We start from the raw sequence: 17,680 nt of genomic DNA on the forward strand, positions 1-17,680 counted from the left end.
GGATGTATGTTCCGCCGGGTAAGGACGAGAGAGAACTGGCTGTCAGGCTCACCGTGAGACCATGATCCCATGATAACAATGTTGCCGGAAATCTTTGAGGGAGAAAAATTACCGAGATTGCTGAGCGAAGCTTGCCGGCAAGCGGCTCTACTGCAACGCAATCAGGACTCCAGAAAAATCACGGTGGAAGGAAAGAACAGGATTAATGCTTGATCTAGCTCAGCGGCATGATATAGAAGGCCCAACGTCAGAGAACCATGGTAATTGATCCACCAGCTACGCTTCAACTTTCTCTCTATGGAATGTCGTTCATCATTGTACCTCGGCCGGGTTTCCCTGATAGCTTAGGTAACTCTGCTCTAAGAGGAAACCTCTCATAGTCCAACAACCCACCAGGCGAAGTCGGTGCCAGCACAGTTTAACGGACAGTACTGCCTAAACACCGCGAATATTTCACTTCCAGTCCGGGGAAAGCAAGATACAGTCCCGTACAATAATATCGATTTCTTTTCAGCATACCCGCCAAGCCCTCAGTACTCTGTATCTTCAAAGTGAAAGAAAAACCTTAATAATTGCTTTGCAAGAACAGAGTTGGTCTAGTTATAAGCCCAGGAGCAGTCTATCTGTATCGAGAGAGGAATCTACTCTCGATTCTGCCGAATGATCAGGGCTGGGAAACGGCGGTTTGTGACATAAACCTAACAGAGAAAGGGAGGGAGATCTTTGGATTAGAGAAAATCGTATGTCTTTCCTTAGCGGAGGTTATGCAGCAGAAAGACCGAACACCTTCATGCTGACATCTTAACCGTTCTACATATAACGCATTCAGCAGATGCACCGCGATATTGTATTTTCCTGCTCCGCGGATGTCATACTCCTCGATTCCTCGTCACGGTGTGCAACCCAGGGCATGTATGCCGCACGTCATTTCATTCCCCTCCAAGGACATCCGGAGTTCAACGAGGAGATTGAAATGGAAATTATTCTGAGCCGGTCTGAAGCAGGTTTCTTGAGTCAAGACCAGGCACAGGAAGCGTTATGTCGAATGAATGCTGAATATGACGGCAAAACGATTGGAGCAAAACTCCTCGAGTTTCTTTTAGAAGGTTTCAGACGGGTCTTATTTTCAGCACGTGGTGCGAAATCTTGGAAGTCATTCCCTATTTCATGCATTTGCGCCTTGTTCTAGATGAGCCTTGGTCTAAATAGTGTAGTGGGGAGATTCCCACCCCCTACTACATGGGTGTCATCCATGCTATGTGACATAGCCGGCAGTATACAGTGGCCGGATAGCTACTTCTAGAATATACCTTACACCTCTCCGACCTGACCCCTACATTTGGGTTTCTCGCTATTTCCTGATTGCTACGCGTGTGCTTTGTGGTGGTTTCTCTGCTGAATGGACCCGCACGTCTCAGCGCGTGCTGTCATTGAGCGTTCTCCTCTTCAATATCTAGTCCTCCCCGTATACCCCCGTGGCGACTCCTGGAGTATATCGAGGAGCCGCGGTCACGTGACTTGTGACTTTGTACTTGCGGCGTAGTATCGGTGTGGATAAAAGTGACGCCGATTCTAGCGTTCCTCGCGTGACCTGTAGCAGTGCATATCTTCTGGGAATGGTTGGCTCTTGGTGGCCCATCTGTAGGCTGCGGCCCCTCGTGTGGCAGGGTCCGTAACATGTATCTTATACATAAATTGTCAATTGTCGGCATCTGGGTCTATGACAGTGCTGAGTCATGTGCTGGACCGAGGGTACTTTGGGGTTGAGACGAATCACAGACTATTCGCTCGAGGACGGGCTTTGCCTCGAGGGGTCGAGTCTGTGGGTAATATTCACCTAGAATTCGCCTGATCATCTAGCTATGATCAGGAGCAGTCTTAAATACACAAAAAAGATGTAAACACAACAAACAGAAGTAACGTAGACAGTAAACAAACAAGCGGTGTAAAGCGGGGTAATTCTTATGTATCCACGCCCACGAAATTTCGCGAAATCTTACGTGACCCCCAGGATATCTGAGATATCTGATCGCAGATCGAGCCTGCGAAATCTTGGCAGTAATCCTGAAGCCAGGGATAGCTTCGTACGTACCCTTACGGGGCTATGACAGTACCTTACAATGAATCAAGGGGGGATAGGGATGATGGGGATAGGCGGTAGAAAGGGTGGTAAGGCAGCTGGTTACTGTGTGAATTCCGCGTCGCGTTCCTCTCTTGTCATTACTCCTACCTACACGCATCTCATCATCAAGAGAAAGAGAGAAAGAGAGAACACTATTTCGAACCTAATCAAAAATGGCTTTATCATCACCTTCTACTCCCTGCTCCTCTCCTCCATCATCACAGACCCAGGAGCTAGCGCAGATTGAGCTCCAGGACCGATTAAACCTCCACAGCATCAAGGCCCTACACTACATGCGAAGCCAGCGGCCTAAGAATACATCAAAGGCTTATGTTAACAAGCATAAGGAATGGCAGGTAAAGGAACACCCTTGTGACCTTGTCTCTAGTTCGTACGAGAAGCTAAGGAGATGCTACAGAGCTTCTGCAAAAAGCAGGGCTTCCCAGACGGCGAACTAGTCACAGAGAAGAAGCTTGTCTACTTTCTTGACACTGAGGTTCTTAATCGACCTCTTCGGTCCTCTCAATATAAGAAGGATCGTACACGGCCAGATGGATCAAAGGTAGAACAAACCCTGGGAAGCAATTCAATCACTCAATATATCAATGCTATTGTGGACCTCTGGAAGTTCCAAAAAAGCATTGGTACGAATAGCTTCCCTAACCCCCGTGGATATGCTGTTTCCGCCTTGATGACTGGCCGACTACATAAGGAAAGCGAGCGAAAGCGCGAGCAGTATCTTGACCGAGCTGCAGGCACCCTGCAGGATGGATATTCCAAGGATAAAATCAAGGACTTCGTACGATACTGTTGGCAAGGATGGCGAACAAAAGATCTTAAGCATCGAAAGCCGCAAGCTCAGGAGTCCTATCTTCGCACGGCCGTGGATTTCCTTTTCAGTCACAATATGCTCCTTCGTGGAGAATCGCGCCGGCAACTCCAGTTTCCTGACCTGTTCACTATCTCCTTACCCAACGAAGGACCGACCCCCTGTTGGCCAATGATCATGATTATGAATAATGGAAAGACTAACCAGTTTGGCCGCTTGCAGTATATGGGGGTAATGCGCCATCAGGATCCTCTCCTTTGTACGATGAGCCAGGCGGCTTTTTATCTCTTTTATCGCTGGCAGATAGCAGGGGAGTCGCCACCTCGGTTTCGGAGCCGGCCAGAGTGGTATAATTTCCACTTCTTCAAGGGCTCAGATCGAGAGAAGCCAATCTCGTACGAAATCCAGCTGAAATGGGCCAATGAGGTCTATAAAGCAATCAATCTCTCTACCGACAAGAAGACACATGCAGGCCGAGCCCAGGGGTCAAAACAAGCCGAGCTAGAAGGCGTGGAAGAGAATAAGATCCGCCGTGCTGGTCAATGGAATCAGGATGCCTTAACTAACTGCTATCTGACGCATCTGCCGCGGAAATTCCTTCGTTCTATGGCTGGTTTCCAGCCTGATGCAATTGGGAACTACTATCTTCCTCGAGCAAAAATTCAACCTCCAGATTCCCTCGTACGAGCTCTCTGGCCATGGATCGATCAGTGGCTTGCCTGGTTCCAATCCAACGATCCTACAAATGAGCCACCTAGCGGGGCTACTAGTCAGGAACAGGAAGACCGAGATGATATGGCAGCCCAAGGCTTTTTGCAGCTACTGAATCAACTACGGATCATCCTCCTCCAGGACTCGGTTCTCCTACAGGCGCAATTCCCCCGGCATTCAATGTGGGATGATCCTATCTTTGCACGAGAAGACTATACTGCATTTGCAGAGCAAATACGGCAGTCCCTTCTTTGTACGGAGACCCCTCAGGAGATTCAGCTCCGGCAGACGCTTCCTATTATTGCCGACCGTCTTAGTGTCCTCCAGAAGGATATCCATCAGGCGGTTGATCGTCATGGTTATCAGGCTCATGAACAGCTTAGAAAGATTTCTCGCCAGCTTCATGATCTCCTTTCTGGTCACGTTACCTTTGCCGTACGAGCCATGGATGCCTCTATTATTGAAGCGCGGACACCAGACTCGGACTCATTCACACCGTCTTCTCAGCTAGCAGCATGTCTATCGGAGGCATCATCTTTGCAGCCCCCTGTAGATAAGCAGCAGCTTCTCCCACAGGGGATCGATACTCCCTCCTCTTTAGTATCCCCCTCTCGATCTCTATACTCGCTCTCTCGTACGACACAGACTGTGCCGGAGGTCTGGAGAGAATGGATATGTGGGTTAGGTGCAAATCCATCTGTCCAGTCATTAGAGAGATCGTATGGTGCGACCTGGCGGCCTTCTTCTCGCGAAAGGGTCATGTTTTGCCGCCGAAAAGTTATCATCGACGAGATCTACGCTAGATATGGTAAGGGCCTGTCTCTGGATGCAGCTGTTGAGGAGCTAGAGCTTGTACGGTGCAGAGGCAAGCTTTCGCTCTACCAGCTATCTCAGCTTCTCTCAAAAGCTCGCTAGCGACTCCATAGTGAATTGATTTTTGATTTTCTGCCGGCAGAAGAAGGAGGGGGATTGGAATGCAAAAACGGCCCTTTTACAAGGTCAATACAGAAATCTGACCCCCATTCCATGGGTCATGTATTGAGGGCTTGGCGGTTTCGCCATAATAACGCGCGAAATTACGCGGCAAATCTGACCCCCATTTTATTTAACCATAATTACACTAGTGGACTGGTGACGCTATCTGGACCATAATATCCTAACATGATATCCTAAATTAACATTTTTGTTGACATATGAAGTGGTAATTTATCGCCTTTACTGTGTGTTTTGGGGTGGCGGCTCGCTCGTGAGTTACGTAACGGCCAATGTGGGTCTGGACTAACCGTATCTGGAATCAAAATCCGCCAAGACCTCCAGGCTGGGCTGAAGGATCATAATGATTCATAACCCCCCGGAAGCCGGGGGACTCAAAAGGTTTACAAAGGTTAATAATCCTCATCCAATGACCAATCCCTGCTGTGAGTGCCACTCACTCTATCTGGACCTCTATACCCCAAATGCTTCTACGCGCAATGGAAAAGCAAGTGGTCAAGGCTCTCTTCCGTCCCTAGAAATGCTTATATGACATGCAACTGATTAGGCAACTGTTGCAACGTCTCTCCGGTTGAGTGTTGATCTCTGCGATGCCATGAAAGTCAAACAAAGATCGGTTTGTCAGACCTGTCGCGATCGAAAACTAGGGGTATGACCCTCCCCTTTCGAGTGATTTACTTCGTACCAGCTTCCGTTAGGGAATTCTCAACTAATGAACCCATCAGTGCGATGGAAAACGGCCTGCCTGTAGCCAATGCGTGCTTACCGGAAGGACCTGCGACGGGTACCAAAGCGATTGGACATTTGTTCAACAGGGAACCTCCAGTAAACCGTGGACTTCAAGACCATGTCAGCAGACGGTGGAGAACACTAAACAGACGTTTGATGTGAACTCCAGCTCCTCTACCAGACGTCGGCCCAAAAACCGCCAACAAGTGGAGCCAGAACTACTCATCAGCGAAGAATCCCTGTCGCTCGTCCGGCCTCATGGATGCCAGTGTATGACTGATATTGCAGAATTTGTCAGAAACGGCTATCTTCCCGAAATCCTCAATACCTTGAGCGACTCATCCCACGAAGAATCTCGAATATGTGGCGCCTGGGTTGACGTACTTCCCCAGCTTCCATGTCTGGCCTCCGATTCTTCGGTACTGTCGAAAGCTACACGGGCACTAGCGACCCTAATAAATTCACAAAGAATGAGTTTATCACGTACATGTGATGTCGAATCCCCGCAGAGCTACTATGATGCTATCCATACTATGCGCGGGCATATCACTGCGAATGGCCTCTCCTTGGAATTGTTGCCTGCTATTATGTGTCTTACTTTGGTGGAAGTAAGTGATCCTTGAACTAATTCAGAAGGCACTCGTTGATCTCTCTTAGCTCATGCTGCCGGATTCCATGTCTGCTCTCAAGATGCATCTCTGCGCCATTGGGACGTTGTTCCAAAATTACGGTCCGCGGACCTTTGAATCAGGATTACTCCATCAACTTTTCTTAGGCTTTCGGCCGTTCATCGTAGGTTTCAACTACAGAAAATTGAATGATATAAATGCTGATATTTTCGGACTTCTCAGATTGCGGAAGCATTGCGCGATCGGCAACCTACCTTTCTGGCTACTAGCACCTGGATCAACATTCCTTTTGCGATCAATGCGCCAACTCCTACACAAGAACTTTACAGCGAAGTTGCGGCTATACCATCAATCCTGCAACAGATTGATATACTCAGTTGCATATCTCCGACTGAAAATGGACCTGCTTTGCGAGGATTTATCGGGTCCCTTTTCGAGGCTTCGAGACGACTTTGCGCTTGGGAGAACGCTTTAGGCCTCAACATTGTTCCTTCAGTCAATTCGTTCTCTGACCTTCAACCGAGTTCTATCAATACCCCGCAGAAACCCTCGAGGCCGATATGGTTCCCCAACATCTCCATCGCAAACGGAATGACTCATTGCTGGTCCGTCCGAGTCATCTGTTTATTGGAAATGGACAAAATTCTATCGAGACGGCCGAATTGTACCGGAATATTTGTGGGATTGTCAGAGGAACTTAATCCAATTAGCATTCGAGCTGAGGGGGACCGTCTGGCCTTCTTGATTTGTTCAAGTATGAGCTATTTGTTTCAAGATGAGATGAAGCTCTTCGGGCCAGCCTCGGCATTGTTTCCCGCGCAGATCGCGTATACCTGGTTTGAGAGACACCGAGCTTGCAATCAAAGTGGCATAGACTTTATTGAGGGAGTCGTTGCCCAATTTGTACAAAAGGGTTTACTATCTGCGCCGCGTCTGGTATTTGGCGAAAGTTCAATTTGAGGCCAAAACTACTCTATCATCCTTTGATCTCATTCTGGGTTAAATACAAGAATGTCAAAATCAAAAAACCGAAATCTTCTCCCCTCCCTTGAGCCAACAAATCTTATCACTAATTGCTTCCTCCTTGAAAACCTGGCGCAACTCAGCTCCAAACTGAGTGAAGTGACCCCAAGATTCGTAATGCATTGGGACCAAAACATCAGCTTTGATTTCGCGGAACAGTCTAGCGGCAGACTTGCCGTCCATAGTGATTTGGATTTGAGGAGCACTTAGATCAGCAAAGTTGGGTGCATGAGCATTGCCCAGGTTCATCACAGCCGCCTTGATGTGGTATCGGTTTCTAATCTCTTTGAGCTCCTCAATATAGACTGTGTCACCAGTGAAGTAAATCGCGTTAAGCAGACCGTCTCGGCTATATCCGAAGTCTTCTCCGGTGACGATGAATCCCGTGCATTCGTTTCCAGGGATGTGCTGAGTCGGGGTAGCAATCAATGTGAATTTCTTTCCCGCGATCGTGGTCTCAATCGTCTCCCAGGGCTTCATTCCTTGGGCTGCAGGCCGCGGGGCCAGGTTCTTCGCGCCATCCATTGTTGTGAACACGAGGCGTCCATGTAGGAGTTGGCGGCCGAAATCGTCCAAATTATCGAAGTGATCCTCATGACTCAACAAAACCGCGTCAATGACCGGTAGTTGATCGAGTTTCAACGCAGGGTCGTCGGTTACGGTCAGGGTTGCCACCTCTTTGGACCATGAAGACTCAGCTGGGAAAAGAAGGGATCGGTCAGGAAGTTGACGCCTTTGATTTCCAAGATAGCGGTGGCAGTACCAATGTCTGTAACGTTGAAAGTAGGAGCCATGTTGATGGATTTTGAACTAGGGTTTTCAGTGAAATACTGAGAAGCTTCACAGGTTTTCGGGGAAAAAAATCGCTGTTGGGGGTTCTTTGCGAGACAGACGAGGCTATTTATCCCGAGCAGTGGAGACCCTCTTATGAACGGAAACTTGGGCTCTGATGGCAGCAGTGGCGGTGAAGGGTTATTGATTGGGTTACGAGTTAGTCTGCTGGTAGACTACTGAGAGTGTGAGATGTACAGGATGATCGTGAACGGGTGAGAAGCAGGTGGTATTGGCTATCTGCTGCTATCTTCTGCTATCTGAGAGAGAGAGAAGAGGAAGGAAGAGAGAGCGTGGGAAGTGAGAGAAGAGGAACAGAGTCAGGTGACTGTGGTGACTAAGTGAGTACCTGATGTATGTACGCTCAGCTACCTAATATGGTACGTGTTGTGATGACGGAACATCCGCCCAGCACCACGGGGAGACTATTTGCAACACGTAAAATGTGATGTTCCTGCTAATGACTTGGATTCTAGAATCTGGGTGGTGATATCGGTGGTAAATAGCCGAGTCCCTGCCGTAGACAATGACATATATGGTTTCAAACCAACAACCAGACAATTGCCGTCCAAGGGAGCAGTGTATGCAATGGCTGGGAGAGACTCCTCGCTACACAAAGCCATTTGGATCAGGATCGCAAGTCCCTCAAAATTTTCATGAAGACCACACTACACTCGCAGCCATGGAGAGCGGACCCGTCACTGACGGTGAAACCCTGGACACCCGTTAAACTACAAGGGTCTATCAAGTATTTCAACTCGAAACAATCTTTGCATGGATGTATTTGGCTTCACATGAAGAAAATTGGCTACAACCGCAAGGTCTGGACCTGGCACTTCCTGACATAGTTGTTCGCGGTGCAGTGCCCACTTTACTCCGCTCTAAGGGGCAGTCGAAGAATCATAACGTCTCTAACGGTTTGCAACAAGGTAGGAAAATAAGAATATTCGAGAAGGAACTCTGTGCGGGCATTGCGCTTCTGCTAGCCATCACATTGCCTGCTTTCAGACGCTTAGCCCTTGATAAGGAAGTAAACACCATCCAGCTTTTGAGAACCAACCTTGCCGGTATCATCTAAGGCTTTCTCACTTTAAGGCTACTTGAAATCACGGGACCTGGGCGGTGACGGGCTACACCATACCTCCGTCACACACACCTTCTTCCTTTCCTTCTTTCTTCCTCAGTTAGCCAGATAGCTACGAATACAACGTTCGGCAAGCTGCACTCTGTTTAGCTCACTCCATCCAAACAAAGGCAAAAGTATTTAAGCGGTGGATATGGATTTGTGGGCAACTCTGTTGTATCTCGCTTCTCGTAACTAACGCTGTCAAATACCTAGTTCCCACGTCGGAGCTCTCTGAGGCAGGCCTTGCTGGGCATGCGCCATATCTTCTGAATGGAAAAACCCAAGGACCGACCATTTCGAGAGCCATTGGACCGCCACAGTTTCATGCCAGACAAACGAACCTGCAGCAGGGATCTCTATCTCTAATCTGACTGAACCTTTCACAATGATTTCGCAGAATCTTCCGTATAACAGGGTGGATTCGTCTCTGCATTCGAACCTTAAAAGTAGAAAGAGGCTCGCTTCTCTATGGAAAGGGAGACCCACGAACATGTGAACAGGTTATGCAGTACGGGGCTGAAGATACGGTAGGTCTACACCTCTTTTGGGCTCCGTATCAACGAGAATAGCCCACAGCTGATTGGATACTGAGAGAGAATTAAACATGAACTCCAACTGGCCTAATTTATCCTCAGTCACCCGGAGAACCCGACTATTGCGACTAGCTGTAGTACGGTTACCCGCAAGATCAAGGTGGTGTTTCTCTGGTCACCTGATTGTACCATGAAACCCCTTTAGCTTTGTGTATCACCTAATTATTTTGGCTCAATATAACCTCGGGTACAGTAATTGAGGGATGGGCAGCTGGGAGTGTTCTGGTGACTGATACAACGCTTTGATGGCCACTTGGCGATATGCCTTGATAGCTGGCGCACTCGTTGGCCCAAGGACATTGAAGTCAACGTCGCTGTATATTGGCCAATCCCGGGTTGGAAATTCGATGATATGTGCAGGTGCCAAGGGACCGCGCTTTCAGAGAGGTCAGGGTGAACCAATAGTTAACGCAGTAGCTGATCTCAGCCAAGAGGGTCAGTGCGGCGGTCGCGCGACGAGGGTGATTTATCACCCAGCTTCTCACCCAATCTGTTGATTTATAAGTGATGCTTCAGTGTTCATGTTGTTGAGGGGAGTTGATTGTGTAAGATACAAGTAGACTGGTGAACAGGTATGTAGACATGCACGTGATCCCAGCCCCCATGATTATCCCAGTAACCGGGATATTTCAACACTCTCTATTGCGCACTCACCCCGCTCACCCAAGTTGCGCGACGTTAAAGCGGCGCTCGCCCTACTCATCCAGGCGATATCCACTAGAGTATTGATTGAGCAGAAGCCACACACAGACCGGATTGTAGTACGATTGATCGTGCGAAGATAGTATATTATTTTTTATCATTGCGTTTTGAGTACATACGACCATAGGGTGTGGAGAACAGGGCTTCCCGTCCGCTCAGCCGTACTTAAGCCACATGTTATACGCGGTCAATTTTCAAAAAGCCTCGATCGTTAAAACAGCGTTGGAACTCACCTTAGGGTGAGTGCGGGTGAGATGGGTGAGAAGCCTTTAGACCAGGGTGACAGGGGTGAGAACGGGTGAGAATTCTCACCCGTTCTCACCCATGTTATTTCACCATAATTTTTTTTTAAATCCGCTCCCAGGGCGCACTTCTGATCTGCCATTTCTCTTCTTTTCAGACTGAGACCCAGACCGATCAAGAATCCAAAATGCTTCCTGAGGACATTCAAAAAGAGCTTGACAAGATAACCGCACGGGCCACATCACGTGGATATACCCGCGAGTACCAGGATAGGCGAGAGCGGGAGGAGAATACAATATCCTATAAGGAGCTCGCCCCAGCTACACTCCAGAACTATGAGAAGAGTGCAAAAAACTGGATTCTGTAAGAAGGAATTGCCTCAGCACAGTGATCAAATCATACTAATCGCTTGAGCAGATGGAGGCTTTCTCGGGGTGAAGCGACCGACACCAACTTTCGCAAAGATCAGCCAATTCCAACACCACAAGTTCTAAAATCATTTGTTGAGTACTATGTGGTAACAAGAGAGAAAATCCCCACGCAGAGCTCCACATGCCAGAACTTCATCAAATTCACATCTCAATGGGAACGAAAAACTTCTTGTTCTATCTCAAAGGAGGTCAAGGACGATGTTCTGAATGTAAGTCAGGTGTATATTCTGCAGCGTGCCCTATAGTCTAATCTACTCTAGCTAACGCCTGAAAGTATATCAGGACTGAGTTGACAAGTAAATGGAAGCTTCCAACAAAGCCACGAGAACGATTTATGGTAACAGCCAAGGACATGGACTATCTTATTCGAGGTCTTTTTAATGACGATTGGCATGATTACAAACATGAGAGAGCTCGTATCCAGACCGCGAGTGCACTTGCATTGTTTTGTGCGTCGGGTGCTAGAGCAGGTGCTATAGTTGAGTCGAGTGCTTATCGTAACTCAAATGAATGCCTCTACTACAGGGTTTGTTCAATGCCGAAGTCTATCACGCCCGGAAAAAAAGGCTAATAAAGTATTTGAAGCATCTGACTTTCAACATAATGCGGAGTTCTCGTGATGGAAGCTTGAAACGTTGGGTGACAATTTCGCCTGAGTTTCTTAAGGGATGGCGCTATCATGATGAGAAAGATCTGTGAGTTTCTATGTCTATATTCATTTAAGAATCTCGTGAATGCTAATATAGAGCTTTTAAGGCCAAAGAACTGGCTCAGAGAGCACCCTGCTCTTGGGATGAGCTTTGTATTTTGGGTGATAGTCCATGGGGTCGCAGATGGGGCATTTAAGGGCCTCACAACAGTGGCAGAGGTTCTCTCTATGAGGCCTCCCAAGGGACGCGAGTCACTCACCCTTGAGTGGAACGAGGACAAAAAGGAATTGCCTTTCTTGCGGATGATCAATCATGACGGCCCCCAAGGAAGCAGAGCGCTGACATTCTCTGCTCTGAGGCACAGCTTCTCAAGCCTGGCGCAACGAATGTGTTTCAGGGATAAACTACGTGTGCACGGAATCCGTGGAGGTGTTGCTAATCGCATTGACCGTAAGGTGTCAATACATAAAACGAAAAGCAGAAATCAGGCTAACACATCACAGCCAAGGCATCTGAAGCAGCTCGTGGTCAGGCTCTCGACCATCAAAACCACAGTACATTCCTCAAGTACCAGTCAGTGCTGAAGTCTGTCGACATCCAGTCAGCATTCTATGATATAGAACCTGACTACGAATGCCGCGATATGGAGCAGAGTCTTGCTCATCACAGAGATATCAATATGCCTCAGAGATTAGACGCGGCCGCAATCACAGAGTTTACAGAGTCAGAAGAGGTCCAATCTCTAATCCAGAGAATACGACATCTAACATCTGAAATTTCTGGGAAGCCACATCTACACGAGCACCTTGCAAAAGAGCGATCGCAGCTCTATACGAGGAAGGCAAAGCTACTAGCGGCTCGGAAGAGCGAGTTTATCCAGGAGTGGTGGAACTCCTCTTATGAGGAATATGTCTCTGGAAATGAATTCACAGAGCGTGACAGAACGTCATTGTTCGAGATCTACAAAAAGTATCTCCCAGAGCGCACCAGAGTTAGAGAGGCCTTATTTACAGAGACAACAATGGATAGCGAGATTGGCAGAGCATGTCTTGAAGATATGGTTACCCTCTGTATCTCTACTGAGCGGGTTGCATATTATCCAGGGCTTTTCCCGAAAGAGAACCAATGTCCAACCTGCACTCGTTCTATGTTGAAGTATGATCTATTGACCCTTCCCTGTTTAAATACTTACCTCAGGCTAACAAAAACTAGTATTCCGAAACAGGGAAGAGCGAAGCATATATTACAATGCCACAGACGATCCCTTGGCGGAGCAAATTACCAACAACGCTACACAAATAATAAGCGAGCCCATCGGCGTGTTCCCCGCAAATTTGTTGAATTTTGTTATCTCTGCGCAAAAATATTTTGCGAGGAAGAAGAATGGATTGCCCACTGTCGAGACCATCTCAATCATCTTCACCCTCGATGCGGAAGTTTGACATTCCGGTATACACTCGTTGCGCCAGGGTTCTGCCCCTTTTGCCTAGGAGACAAAGAGAAGAGACCAGATGAGAGATTCACGCAGTGGATGACCAAATCGACGCTTCTGAATCACATCGACAATCATTTGGATAGTCTAGAAGGCTCAAGAGAGCTCGGCTGTCCACACCCGTGCTGCCAGGGGAAGAACTACAAGAGCATACAGGACCTTAAGCGGCATTTTCACGATGCACACTCTCTTGAGGAACCACGTTCTAACTGTGTTGGCCGCAAAAGGAAGTGGAAGCCTGATCCAAAGCCTGAGCTTGAAAAATCTCGGGAAGGTCGCCACCATACCTCTGCCGGGATCCCCTTCGCGGATGCTCATTTCTACGCAGACACTCCCCTCAACAAAGAAGTCGGACAGACTGGATTTCACCGGTTGGGCGTATCTGATACGGAGGGACTTATGAAGCTCATGGAAGAGTTTATCCATTTCCCTGAAAGTTAAGCCAGAACAGAATAGTTTTGAGAAGATATGCTTTTGTTGATATTCTGGGCGCCTCAGGTTGTTGATTTAATAAGATTGATCCTACCATGTCATTCATCTTCCACCAAGAGGCTCTTTTACTCGTATAACTATTAATATTAAGGCTGGCGGTTCCACAATGTAGTAGAGCGCAACGAAGTACTCTCCAGCCACGGAGTTGTTAAGTCATATGACTCACCTTCCGGCGTCCCCTCCCCCCACACCTTACTTTCCATAGCCTAGATAGCTTCATCATCAACACAGTTATTTCCATCATTACCTTTTTTTTCAGGCATAATATGAAAGGGTGGAGGGCAGTAGATGCTGCAATCTGATTAGTGGAACAGCATTTATCCATCTATCCTCACTCTACTATCAACACTGAAGGGGATGGTGATGATGGAAGGAAGATCTATATGATGAAGCTATCTTGACTATGGAAAGTTAGGATAATGTGGGGTACGCCGGGCGGTGTGTCACATGAATTCACAAAAACGTCCTTATATAAGACTCTCGGTGCTACCTAACTATTGTAGTGGGGAGACCCTCCCCCTACTACATTGGTGCCATCCAGACTATGTGACACAGCCGGCAGTATACGGTGGCCGGATAGCTAGTTCTAGAATACACCTTCTTACACCTCCCTGAACTGACCCTTACATTTGGGTATCTCACTGTTTCCTGATTGCTACGCGTGTGTTTTGTGGTGGCTTTACTGCTGAATCGACCCGCACGACTCAGCGCGTGCTGCCATAGAGCGTTCCCCTCTTCACTAGGTCTGGACCTGAGACGCGACCTAGAGCAAGATACCAGTCTAGACATCCAGTCAATATCGCGCAGTATCTCCAGACCCATAATTGTACTCATAGATAAGATAGCAGGTAGGCTGCGGCAGCCCCATGGGTAACCGCGGTTAACCAAAACCGCAAATTGCGGGTTTGGGTAGGGCCTTCAACTAACCGCACCTGCAATTTGCGGTTTTGGTTACCAAAGTGCTAACCGCACGAAACCCGCGGTTAACCATCGGGGCTGCAAATACTGCAAACATGGCCAAATGGAGTTAAACGCATGGCCTCTCCGTGACTACATTGTGCAGTTTTGGACCTTATCTTTAAGTATTTTTGAGTATTTTCTATGTACAGGATGGTTCGAAATCAGATTCACCACTTGCACACAGAGATTCTCGAACTATATTCTGAGGCACGCTAAGCTATCCTTAGCTTAGGCAATTCTGAAGATTTGAATCGTATTGAAACACAAATCCACGTGATAAGCAGTTGAATAAATTACTCGAAATACCCTGACTGTGAATACGCTCACACCTACCATCACAGTCCTGGTGACTTGGTGCCAGTCCGAATAACGGCAAGCTCATCAAAGAATTACTTTATAAAATTACACCACGAAGCTATGTCCACAACGAAGGAAAGAGAGTGTATACAAGTATCTTGCTCATCTACCTACCAATATCCAACATCTTTGTTTCCCACTCCAGCAAAGTTTGAGAACTGGATATGGTATCGTAATGATTAAGCCCAAGTATTTGCTTCTGCTTGGTCAGGCAATCTCGCAGTAACTCGAGGGCTTGGGTATCATACCCTGAAGATTTCCAGGTGAAAGCGAGATTGGCCATACTCGTCAGCGTAGAGGGATGATCCACGCCGAGCTTCGTCTTGCTCGTCTCCATGACCTGCAAGCTGAGCTGTTCCGCCTCCTCCAATCGGCCCTGGTTCCAATACGTCGATGCCAGGTTGGACATACTCATCAGCGTGTCGGGATGGTCCACGCCGAGCTTCGTCTTGCGAGTCTCCATGACCTGCACGTCAAGCTGTTCGGCCTCCTCCAATCGGCCCTGGTTCCAATACGTCGATGCCAGGCTGGACATACTCATCAGCGTGTCAGGATGGTCCACGCCGAGCTTCGTCTTGCGAGTCTCCATGACCTGCAAGTTGAGCTGTTCCGCCTCCTCCCATCGTCCCTGGTTCTGATATGTCGATGCCACGTTAGACATACTGGTCAGCGTGTCGGGATGGTCCACGCCGAGCTTCGTCTTGCTCGTCTCCATGACCTGCACGTCAAGCTGTTCGGCCTCCTCCAATCGGCCCTGGTTCCAATACGTCGATGCCAGGTTGGCCATACTCGTCAGCGTAGAGGGATGATCCACGCCGAGCTTCGTCTTGCGAGTCTCCATGACCTGCAAGTTGAGCTGTTCCGCCTCCCCCATCGGCCCTGGTTCCCATACGTCAATGCCAAGTTGGACATACTCGTCAGCGTGTCGGGATGGTCCACGCCGAGCTTCGCCTTACGAGTCTCCATGACTTGCACGTCGAGCTGTTCGGCCTCCTCCCATCGGCCCTGGTTCCGATACGTCGATGCCAAGTTGGACATACTCGTCAGCGTAGAGGGATGGTCCACGCCGAGCTTCGTCTTGTGAGTCTCCATGACCTGCAAGTTGAGCTGTTCCGCCTCCTCCCATCGGCCCTGGTTCCAATACGTCGATGCCAGGCTGGACATACTCATCAGCGTGTCAGGATGGTCCACGCCGAGCTTCGTCTTGCGAGTCTCCATGACCTGCAAGTTGAGCTGTTCCGCCTCCTCCCATCGGCCCTGGTTCCAATACGTCGATGCCAGGTTGGACATACTGGTCAGCGTGTCGGGATGGTCCACGCCGAGCTTCGTCTTGTGAGTCTCCATGACCTGCAAGTTGAGCTGTTCCGCCTCCTCCCATCGGCCCTGGTTCCAATACGTCGATGCCAGGTTGGACATACTAATCAGCGTGTCGGGATGGTCCACGCCGAGCTTCGTCTTGCTCGTCTCCATGACCTGCAAGCTGAGCTGTTCCGCCTCCTCCCATCGGCCCTGGTTCCGATATGTCGATGCCAGGTTGGACATACTAATCAGCGTGTCGGGATGGTCCACGCCGAGCTTCGTCTTGCGAGTCTCCATGACCTGCACCTCGAGCTGTTCCGCCTCCTCCCATCGGCCCTCTAATGAACAGGCTTCAGCCAACATCGCAGTACTCGCAAGGGTCTCTTCATCCTCCGCACCTAGCAGTTTCATTCTATACCTACGCGATTTCGATGCCATTTCCCTCACATCCGTAATATGCCCGCTTTTTGACGCATACCATGCACCTTTATAAAGTAACGTGGCCCATCTCAATAGAGACTCTCGTGACTCTGGCCGTTGTGACATCGCTGACCGAACGTGAGGATAAAGAGACCGGCACTTCCCCCAATTCTCATAGTGACCCGTAGGGAACTCTTCGTATATATTGTCGACAAATCTTTCCTTCCATCGTTCTGTTTGTGCATGAGATTTCAGCCATGCGCGCGTAGTCAGTTGCACTAGTCGATGCATAGCGAAGGAAGTGCCATTCTCGTTGACAGATATGAATGAGTAATTCCGTAAAGTGATGACATCATTTTCAAATTCCGTACTTCCGTCGGATTCGGATGTCTCCCCGTCACTAGAATCGTCGAAAAGTTCTGTCCTTGAGGTGCAGTTTGCGGGTGGCTGGCGGCGGATAACGCTCTCCGGTATCCCTTGTCGATCGAAAAAGCTCATAAGAGAAAGTAGTTCCGCTGCTGATGGCTTCTCCTGGCGAATATAATCGAACGATATTTGCCAAGTCAATAGAATTGAGTTCTTTGCTTCCCAATCCCGGTCAAGGTGGCCCGACTCTTCTTTGAGAAGCTTTATCGCTTCACGATCACTCTTCTGAAAGTCTTTCAGGTATTGTGATACTGAATAGCGGGGGCCCCGATTTCGAATATATCCCGCGGCCTGGGCTATCGCAAGCGGCATAAACTCAAGCTCTTCTACTAACTGTTGGCTTTCTTGGCTTTCCTCAGGTTGATCAAGCGCCTTCTGAAGAAGCTCTAGTGCCTCGGACCTTGCCATCGGGTTAACTTCAATGAGGTCCTTATGTTTGACCATCCTGAGCGCAGCCTCTCTGCTTCGACTTGTGATAATTAAAGATCCATTCCGACATCTGGGAATGTATTCGAAAAGAGGTTTTGTTGAGGCGTTTGGTGGCTCTTGCATCGAGGCTCTCCTTCCCTGCCGCCGGAAGCGAACAAAGGAACTTTCCATCATCTGCATTGTCAAGGATACA

The 17,680-nt window shown here is 48.6% G+C and overlaps 5 protein-coding genes across 5 annotated transcripts; 3 read left to right on the top strand and 2 right to left on the bottom strand.

Moving 5' to 3' along the window:
- Positions 1-590: 590 nt before the first annotated feature.
- On the top strand, positions 591-1,132 carry N7532_001385 (uncharacterized protein; the record flags this gene model as incomplete). The annotated part of the gene is made up of 2 exons (XM_056613879.1): positions 591-740; positions 830-1,132. Coding segments are annotated over 2 exons (453 nt in total), but the record flags the coding sequence as incomplete, so codon positions are not given.
- A 1,399-nt stretch (positions 1,133-2,531) lies between these two features.
- Positions 2,532-4,577, top strand: N7532_001386 (short-chain dehydrogenase; the record flags this gene model as incomplete). The annotated part of the gene is made up of 1 exon (XM_056613880.1): positions 2,532-4,577. The coding sequence occupies one exon, from the start codon at positions 2,532-2,534 to the stop codon at positions 4,575-4,577; it is 2,046 nt and encodes a 681-aa protein (XP_056478921.1).
- Positions 4,578-7,033: 2,456 nt separating this feature from the next.
- Positions 7,034-7,830, bottom strand: N7532_001387 (MBL fold metallo-hydrolase; the record flags this gene model as incomplete). The annotated part of the gene is made up of 2 exons (XM_056613881.1): positions 7,034-7,734; positions 7,800-7,830. 2 exons carry the CDS (start codon positions 7,828-7,830, stop codon positions 7,034-7,036), a joined length of 732 nt encoding a protein of 243 aa, XP_056478922.1.
- Positions 7,831-10,718: 2,888 nt separating this feature from the next.
- N7532_001388 (uncharacterized protein) lies at positions 10,719-13,054 on the top strand (the record flags this gene model as incomplete). Its single annotated transcript, XM_056613882.1, has 6 exons — positions 10,719-10,894; positions 10,949-11,171; positions 11,237-11,411; positions 11,781-12,062; positions 12,116-12,682; positions 12,825-13,054. 6 exons carry the CDS (start codon positions 10,719-10,721, stop codon positions 13,052-13,054), a joined length of 1,653 nt encoding a protein of 550 aa, XP_056478923.1.
- A 1,965-nt stretch (positions 13,055-15,019) lies between these two features.
- On the bottom strand, positions 15,020-16,509 carry N7532_001389 (tetratricopeptide repeat protein; the record flags this gene model as incomplete). The annotated part of the gene is made up of 2 exons (XM_056613883.1): positions 15,020-15,792; positions 15,870-16,509. The coding sequence occupies 2 exons, from the start codon at positions 16,507-16,509 to the stop codon at positions 15,020-15,022; spliced, it is 1,413 nt and encodes a 470-aa protein (XP_056478924.1).
- Between the last annotated feature and the right edge of the window lie 1,171 nt (positions 16,510-17,680).

This window comes from Penicillium argentinense (assembly GCF_028826775.1).
Source record: "Penicillium argentinense strain IBT 30761 chromosome Unknown utg000002l_segment0_segment0, whole genome shotgun sequence".
Lineage (NCBI taxonomy): Eukaryota > Fungi > Ascomycota > Eurotiomycetes > Eurotiales > Aspergillaceae > Penicillium > Penicillium argentinense.